This window comes from Alosa alosa, chromosome 16 (assembly GCF_017589495.1).
Source record: "Alosa alosa isolate M-15738 ecotype Scorff River chromosome 16, AALO_Geno_1.1, whole genome shotgun sequence".
Lineage (NCBI taxonomy): Eukaryota > Metazoa > Chordata > Actinopteri > Clupeiformes > Clupeidae > Alosa > Alosa alosa.
The window spans coordinates 223,750-232,960 of record NC_063204.1 but is presented as its reverse complement, the minus strand read 5'-3'; the positions used below and the strand labels follow the sequence as shown (position 1 = coordinate 232,960).

General features: G+C 44.5%; 1 protein-coding gene across 1 annotated transcript in view; it reads left to right on the top strand.

Moving 5' to 3' along the window:
* Nucleotides 1–776: 776 nt before the first annotated feature.
* The window catches only part of LOC125309801 (P2Y purinoceptor 13-like), a 17,408-nt gene continuing 8,973 nt past the window's right edge, over nucleotides 777–9,211 (top strand). Inside the window, 4 exon segments of the mRNA XM_048266916.1 lie at nucleotides 777–882; nucleotides 4,065–4,541; nucleotides 5,620–5,755; nucleotides 5,758–5,834. Of these exon segments, the coding sequence (XP_048122873.1) occupies nucleotides 4,083–4,541; nucleotides 5,620–5,755; nucleotides 5,758–5,834 (672 nt within the window). The 5' untranslated portion in view covers nucleotides 777–882; nucleotides 4,065–4,082.

The following is a 9,211-nucleotide window of genomic DNA, read 5'->3' as shown; positions in this document are numbered from 1 at the left end:
ACGCACACATGCTATTCTGAACACGAACACACACACGCTATTCTAAACACACACACACATGCTACTCTAAACACACACACACACATGCTATTCTGAACACACACACACACACACTATTCTGAAGACACACACACACACATGCTGAACTGAACAGTGGTGTTTCTGGTGTGTGTGTGTGTGTATGTGTGTTTCTGGTGTGTGGTGTGTGTGTTTCTGGTGTGTGTATGCATATGTGTTTCTGGTGTATGCGTATGTGTTTCTGGTGTGTGTTGGTGTTGTACTACACTATACACTCTGGATGGAGGTATGTGCGATTGTGTTGCTGAACTATTGCTGATCTAAATGGATGTGTGTGTGTGTGAGTGTGTGTGTGTTACTACCATAATGCTGCAATGAATGGAGGGCTGTGTGTGTGTGTGTGTGTGTGTGTTGCCACAGTACCGAATGAAGGACTGGCCGACAGCCACTGGCACAGAGTAATCAGGAGACAATAGAACAGGAAGTGTCAACAAGGAGATCTGGTGTGTGTGTGTGTGTGTGTGTGTGTGCGTGTGTGTGCGTGTGTGCGTGTGTGTGTGTGTGTGTGTGTGTGTGTGTGTGCGTGTGTGCGTGTGCCAGCAAATAAACATTCTCAACCACACAAGTTTTAAACACAGCAAATAAATAAGAGCAACCACACACACACACACACACACACAATAAGATAGAGAGAGACATACACAGAGTTAGAGAGACACACGATCCACACACACACACACACACACACACACAGTAGCCCACAGTGCAGAACATACTGAGTATCACACACACACAGGCCCTCACACACTCGGAGACATCTGCTGTGGACAGTAGGGCTGGCTGATATTCCCCTGGACTTCTCCGGTGAGTTCACAGCACTCACACACACAGACTCACACACACACACACACACACACACACACACACACAGATGCTCACAAGAGACTTTTTTTACGAATGCTAACATACTTTTATCCAAAAGCAGTTAGCTCAACATCCGTCTATGGACCATACCTTTAACATAATTCTATGGACCATACTTTTAACATAATTCTATGGACCATACCTTTAACATGTAGGTGTGTTTTTCTGTATTAAGAGTTAGAAAAAGTGTTTTTAAGATAAACTCTTGTTAACAAAAGCAGATGCTTTTATCCAAAGCAACTTACATATATATATACACATATAGTATATACATACAGCCTCAGTTATATTACAAGCGCCATTCTCCCCAGAGCAACTCGACTGAGCGTCATTATGGAGTCCCTCCAGGATTTTGCGGGGCTTTTTTGAGATTCTTGCGTCCTAAAATCCCTGATTTCGCAGCAACTTTTCTAAAACATTGTGATGGAAGTTGGGTGCTTTAGCTGTTTGTTGTGAAGAATTTATGGGAGGAAGTGAAAATTGCTAAAATAGTTGCTTTTTCTTTCTTTTTTTAAATTGAGGGCAACTAAGGTTAGTAGGCTAAGACAAAAAGACACACTGATCATCTAGATATAGGATTAGATTGGAATTGGAAGGCTTGCATCTCACTGTTTTCGGCTACGAGTGGAAATAACATTTTGCATAGTGCATTAGGATATGTGAATGTTTTCTATGGCATTAGTTAAAATAAATGTTACAAATTAAATCTTTCTTGGATCATAGAAGAGATAAGTGTCTTCCAATTATTAATTTCTATGATTTTGGTAAGCACTACACAAACAAGGCCTACAAGCAAACATGACATGTAATGAGCCAACAAGGACATCTCCAGATATAAAGGTTTGTTGATGGTTTGCATAGCCTACTCAAATGTAGTAGGCTATGCAAACCATCACGAACAAGATATAGGGTGGTCTCTGCTACAGAATAACATGTCAACGCTGCTACATAATAATATGTCAACGCTGCTACATAATAACATTTCAATGCTGTGTGATGCTGTGGTCTAGAGCCCAACCGATATTGGATCGGATATGTGCTGATATGATCTGTTATATTATCTGTTACAGGAAGTTTTAAAGACTTATAAAAAAGAGCAACACACACACACACACACACACACACACACACACACAAATAGATAGAGAGACACACCATCCACACACACACACTACTGTGTTTACTATGCGCTGCAGGGCTTTCCTGTTGTATTCAGTGCAGCTTCCGCCCCACACAGCGATACAGCTGGAGAGGATGCTCTCAATGGTGCCTCGGTAGAATGTGCTCATGATGGCTGGTGGAGCACTTGCTCGCCTGAGTTTCCGCAGGAAGTACAGGCGGCGCTGAGCTTTCTTCGCCAGTGATGCAGTGTTGGTGGTCCAGGAGAGGTCTTCACTGATGTGCACCCCCAGGAATTTGGTGCTGCTCACTCTCTCCCACCACTGCAACGTCGATGGTCAGTGGCAGGTGTTGGGTGTGACCTCTCCGAAGTCAACAACAATCTCCTTGGTCTTGCTGGCGTTCAGCAGGAGGTTGTTGTTCCTGCACCACGTGGTCAGAAGGTCGACCTCCAACCTGTATTGAGTCTCAAATAAGCCCTTGGTGATGAGACCCACCAGAGTTGTGTCGTCAGCAAATTTCACTATGTGGTTGTTGCTGTAGGTTGCAGTGCAGTCATCGTCAGCAGGGTGAGGAACAGCGGACTGAGCATGCAGCCTATATATATATATATAAATGGTTACATTTTGGCCCTCAGAGTTCAGGTAGGAGGGCCCTTAGCATGATTTTGCTTAGGGGACCCATGGAGGTCTGAACCGGCACTGAGTGTGTAGTGTGTGCAGTGTGTGTACAGTCTGTGTATTGTGTATTGCAGTGTAGTGTATGCTTGATTTGTGTTTGTTATTGTTTTCAGAAATATTGTTCCAAGTAGGATTAGAGGGTAATTTAGAGTGCAGAAAATATACTGAACAAGCAAATTATTTGGGGGAGGGGGGGGTCACTATTTTTATGTTTTAATATTACATGTTTACTGTGCATTTCAACTTCTCTCTGTAGATGACTTTCCCTCTTGTATGGAAATATACATAGAAGCCCATGAAATACACAAGAGCTTTAGGTTTACAACAGTCTGTACATGATGTATCCAAAATGTCATATTAAGTGTTTATAATGTGGCCAATGCTTATTTTATGTCATTTTGCTGGAGATTTAAGGCATTTTGTGAGAGCAATAGTGGGTTTTGTGTGTAGACACAGAGTTTTGAAAATGTGTGTAAAACAACTGTAATGTGTGTAAAAAGCTCATCACTAGCACTAGCCCCAGCAGAGGCTGGTCAGTGGGCCCCAGCAGAGGTTGGTCAGTGGCTATTTTACTGCTATAGTACACATGTGGCCTCCACTTTGTCTGATGCTGTGGTCTGTTGTCTGATGCTGTGACTGTTGTCTGATGCTGTGGTCTGTTGTCTGATGCTGTGGTCTGTTGTCTGATGCTGTTGTCTGTTCCTGTTGTCTGATGCTGTGGTCTGTTCCTGTTGTCTGATGCTGTGGTCTGTTGTCTGATGCTGTGCGCTGTGTGAGGTTGGTCAGTGGCTATTTTACCGCTATAGTACACATGTGGCCTCCACTTTGTCTGATGCTGTGGTCTGTTGACTGATGCTGTTCCTGTTGTCTGATGCTGTGGTCTGTTGTCTGTTCCTGTTGTCTGATGCTGTGGTCTGTTGTCTGATGCTGTGGTCTGTCTGATGCTGTGGTCTGTTCCTGTTCCTGTTGTCTGATGCTGTGGTCTGTTGTCTGTTCCTGTTGTCTGTTTTTGATGTCTGATGCTATTGTCTGTTCCTGTTGTCTAATGCTGTGGTCTGTTGTCTGATGCTGTTGTCTGTTCCTGTTGTCTGATGCTGTGGTCTGTTGTCTGATGCTGTGGTCTGTCTGATGCTGTTGTCTGTTCCTGTTGCCTGATGCTGTGGTCTGTTCCTGTTGTCTGATGCTGTTGTCTGATGCTGTGGTCTGTTGTCTGATGCTGTTGTCTGTTCCTGTTGTCTGATGCTGTTGTCTGTTCCTGTTGTCTGATGCTGTGGTCTGTTGTCTGATGCTGTTGTCTGATGCTCTCTCTCTCTCTGTTTACAGGTTGTGTGTGTGGGGGGGATGAACTCGAGCCTGTTGAACATGTCCAGCCTGATGAACGTGTCCAGTCTGTCGAACACATGGAGCCTGGGGAACGTGTCGAGCGTGGGGAACGTGTCGAGCGTGGGGAACGTGTCCGGTGTGGCGTCGCGGTGCGCGCGTGACGTGAGCGTGACGGCGGTCCTGTTCCCCTGCCTGTACGGGCTGCTGCTGGCCGCGGGGCTGCTGCTCAACACCGTGGCGCTCTGGATCTTCCTGGACATCCGCTCCTCCTCCACCTTCCTGGTCTACCTGAAGAACCTGCTGGCGGCCGACCTGCTGATGGCGCTCACGCTGCCGTTCAAGCTGCTGTCGGACGCAGGCGTGGGCGGGTGGACACTGCGGGCATTCCACTGCCGCTACAGTGCCGTGCTCTTCTACGTCAGCATGTACATGTCCATCCTGCTCCTGGGACTCATCAGCCTCGACCGATACCTCAAGGTCCTCCACACACACACACACTTATACTCGACCGATACCTCAAGGTCCTCCACACACACACACACTTATACTCGACCGATACCTCAAGGTCCTCCACACACACACACACACACACTTATACTCGACCGTTACCTCAAGGTCCTCCACACACACACACACAGAGTCTCATACTCACACACACACTCTCTCACACACACCCACACAAAAGAGTCTCACACTCACACAGTCTCATACTCACACACACACAAACACCCACACAAAAGAGTCTCACGTGTGTGACAGGTGTGCGTGTGTGTGTGTGTGCAGGTGGTGCGTTAGCACTGCATGTGTGACAGGTGTGTGTGTGCAGGTGGTGCGTTAGCACTGCGTGTGTGACAGGTGTGTGTGTGTGTGTGTGTGTGGACAGGTGGTGCGAGTTAGCACTGCGTGTGTGACAGGTGTGTGTGTATGTGCGTGTGTGTGCAGGTGGTGCGTTAGCACTGCGTGTGTGACAGGTGTGTGTGTGTGTGTGGACAGGTGGTGCGTTAGCACTGCATGTGTGACAGGTGTGTGTATGTGTGCGTGCGTGCAGGTGGTGCGTTAGCACTGCGTGTGTGACAGGTGTGTGTGTGTGTGTGCAGGTGGTGCGTTAGCACTGCGTGTGTGACAGGTGTGTGTGTGTGTGTGTGGGTGGTGCGTTAGCACTGCGTGTGTGACAGGTGTGTGTGTGTGTGTGCAGGTGGTGTGTTAGCACTGCCTGTGTGACAGGTGACAGGTGTGTGTGTGTGTGTGTGCAGGTGGTGCGTTAGCACTGCGTGTGTGATAGGTGTGTGTGTGTGACAGGTGTGTGTGTGTGTGTGTGCAGGTGGTGCGTTAGCACTGCGTGTGTGACAGGTGTGTGTGTGTGTGACAGGTGTGTGTGTGTGTGTGCAGGTGGTGCGTTAGCACTGCGTGTGTGACAGGTGTGTGTGTGTGTGCAGGTGGTGCGTTAGCACTGCGTGTGTGACAGGTGTGTGTGTGTGTGCAGGTGGTGCGTTAGCACTGTGTGTGTGACAGGTGTGTGTGTGTGTGTGACAGGAGTGTGTGTGTGTGTGTGCAGGTGGTGCGGCCATTCGGACGCTGCGCTCTACAGAAGGTTTCGGTGGGCCGCGGTGTCTGCGCGGTCGTCTGGGCAACCATGCTGGCACTGGCCCTGCCCAACATGGTGCTTAGCAACCAGCTGCCCAAGCAGGAGCCAAGGGAAGACTCCGATGCAGCGACATGAAGAGCCACGCAGGACTACAGTGGCATGAAGGCTTCAACTACTTCTGCCAGGTACACACACACAGGCACGCACGCACACACACATACACACACGCATGCACGCACAAACATGTCCTTAAAACAACCCTTAACGTTCGTTTTCAAAACTGTGCAACTCACCGAGTGGTTAGTGGTGTTCGTTGATTATTAAAGGACCAGTATGTAGGAAATAATGGAAAATAAATTGCAACCATTCCAAAAATTATCACCATATGTCATCAGAGAGTAGTAAACACGATTAATTGAAGTAATGGCTTATTTGACAACATTACTATGAGTCCAGTTGTAATAGGGTAACACCTGGAACAAATGAGTAACAAGCTGAATGTGTCAGGATCTGTTCAGAATACCTTTAGGAATGATATTCTAAAAGTCCGTGAATCCCCCTTGTGCTCTCTGAGATATTCAAGATGGCGTCCAAAATGGCCGCCATTTGGAGATTTTTCCTATCTCAGGCTTAAAACCTGATACAAATGTAATTAAAAGGTCAAAATATATGTTTTTTAGGGTAAGTCAAGTTCATCATTAGTTTCTTGAATGGAGACATTTCATACTACTAAATCACTTCAGTCATCATCCTCGTCATCAGAAATTGGTGTTGATTGTTCAGTTTCTCCCTCATCATCTAGTAAAGCTGGCATTGGTGCTGCATTATATGAAGTCAGCATTATATATAATATTATGTGCTATTACATTACACAGGTTATAGAGGTAAAATTGCTGTCTGATTGTTGTCTAACTATGCGTTCAGACCAAGAGCTACCAAAGTTGCAAAATCACTTTTGTTACTGGTAAAATGCAGCTGCTAAATAATAAATCTGTCATTTTGTCGCGCAAGTCGCTCACGACATGAGAGATTTTAACCTTCTAAGTTCACATATTTTTCATAGACACTAAGATGGTTTATAAACATGATCAAATGTATACAGAAATGCCTGTAGCCTAAATATGCTTTAAAACTTGCCATCATAGTTATTCCTCTTTTGCCAAACTCTCTGAATTAACAAGGAATTCTTATTTTAAAATTGGCTTACGCTAGCTGTTTTTTGGGTCACTGTACCATTTTAGCCCACCTTGGAAAAAGGCATTTTTTGAACATATTTCACCTATCCAAATCCTTATTTTTTTGTAAAATGAATCAGAAAAATATAGTTTGTATACTCAACATTTTTAACCCTTTTATGCTTAAAAGCAGTGTATCTGTAGCAGGGTTAATGTTGTTTCCCTGAATTTCCCCACATGAGTTGTGCTTTTCTTTTTTGAGTTTTTGTATATTCTTTATTTTCCCACAGGAATCTAAGGGTTAGGGGGTGTGGTGTAGGTGTGCCGTGGGGCTATGCTCCGCAAAAATTAACTTTTAACTAAGTGTCCCACTACCCCAAGCGGGCTTGTCAGATTTCACGCAACAGGAGCACCTGCATGTGATAGCCTGTGTACGAAAATAATCAAATTCAGTAAGACCCAGTTTGAACGTCACGTTGCATTATTTCAACTTTTCTTTTAAAAACACAACACAGAGGATATTTATGGAGAGCAAAATACTCCCGTTACATATCTATCAGTAGGGCTACATGTATTGACTATTGACGATGGTTTGCTCACTGCGCTAACTAGCATAACTCATCTTTCTACATAAAGCCAAATGGTAAAAAAATGACAATGAACTACTTGTTTATACACAAAAAACAATAAACAATAATCTCCCAATTTACATAATATGAATCTCATGTACTAAGTAAAGAGGCTGAAAATAATTGAAAAGAGGCTCTATCTGAGGGGTTCAAAAACACCAAAGTTTTTAGGCGACTTTATCTGAGCCTCCTTGAGACTGCACAGATGTAAGCGAGCCTTATTCAATATTGACAAAATGTGATTGGTGCCAAATAAAACATATAATAAAGACATTGTGTGATTAGACAAAATAATGAATAGCATTAGACAGGCCCTTTAAACATTTTTATTGCATTTGTATTATGTTTTAAGCCTGGGATATGGAAAAATCTCCAAATAAGCGGCAATTTTGGGCTATCTTGAATATCTCAGAAAGCACAAAGGGGATTCATGGGGACTTTTAGTATGTTATTCCTAAAGGTATTCTGAACAGGTTATTAATTTGTTCCGGGTTTGACTCAATTTTGAGCTAATGCTCTTGGACTATATAACCCGTAAAACCCTGTAAAACCCGTGAAAAAAAATGAGTTACGGGGCGGAATCTCTTGGAATTTTTGTTTATGTTTTGAACGATTAATTCTTAATTCTAGCGTATTAATAATGGGCTGGCGCATCCTCCTATTTGGTTGCCAAAATAGCAAAGGCCAACTGTCAACAGCTGTCAGTTGTAGTCATGAACTAGTAGCCTACGAGAGGCAGGCAATGGAACAGTGGAACTATTTTTTCAGACACCTCACAACCGCGTATAAACTTCCGCTCAATATTTGAGCCTGAAGCATAGACAGTAAAAGAAGGTCTCGCGGAAAGTCTACAACCAAATGTAAACAGCCCCTGGTGGCGTAGTAATATCAACGTGCAATGAGTCTTCCAACAGAAATCAATGGGATTTTACAAAATGCAAAATAAAACATGATGAAACTGTATTTCATTCAGCTACTTGTTTTGGAACATCAACGAACACCACTAACCACTTCGGTGAGTTGCACAGTTTGAAAGCGAATGTTAAGGGTTGTTTTAAGGACATGTTTGTGCATGCCCGGAAGGTAGCCACTCTGAAGTAGTCAAAGGCGATTCAAAAACGAGTCAGAAAAGTCAAGACAGGACCCATCATCAACATTTGGGTGTCACCACTCTAGTTCATCCAAAACAAACCAGAAAAGGGACTTAAAGGGCTAAATACCGGAATTCTCCTTTAACTTTTGTTTGCCTTTTTTTCGTAATATCAGTATTTTCCCTTTTTGGACTAGTTAAGTCACAGCCCTAGTCCCAATCTGCTGGACTAGTTAAGTCACAGCCTAGTTCCCAATCTGCTGGACTAGTTAAGTCACAGCCCTACTCTTCCCAATCTGCTGGACTGGTTAAAGTCATAGCCCTACTCTTCCCAATCTTGCTAGACTAGTTAAGTCATAGCCTACTCTTCCCAATCTGCTGGACTAGACTAGTTAGTCATGGCCCTACTCTTCCCAATCTGCTGGACTAGTTAAGTCATGGCCCTACTCTTCCCAATCTGCTAGACTAGTTAAGTTCACATAGCCTACTCTTCCCAATCTGCTGGACTAGACTACAAGTCATAGCCCTACTCTTCCCAATCTGCTGGACTAGTTAAGTCATAGCCCTACTCTTCCCAATCTGCTGGACTAGTTAAGTCATAGCCCTACTCTTCCCAATCTGCTGGACTAGTTAAGTCATAGCCCTACTCTTCCCAATCTGCTGGACTA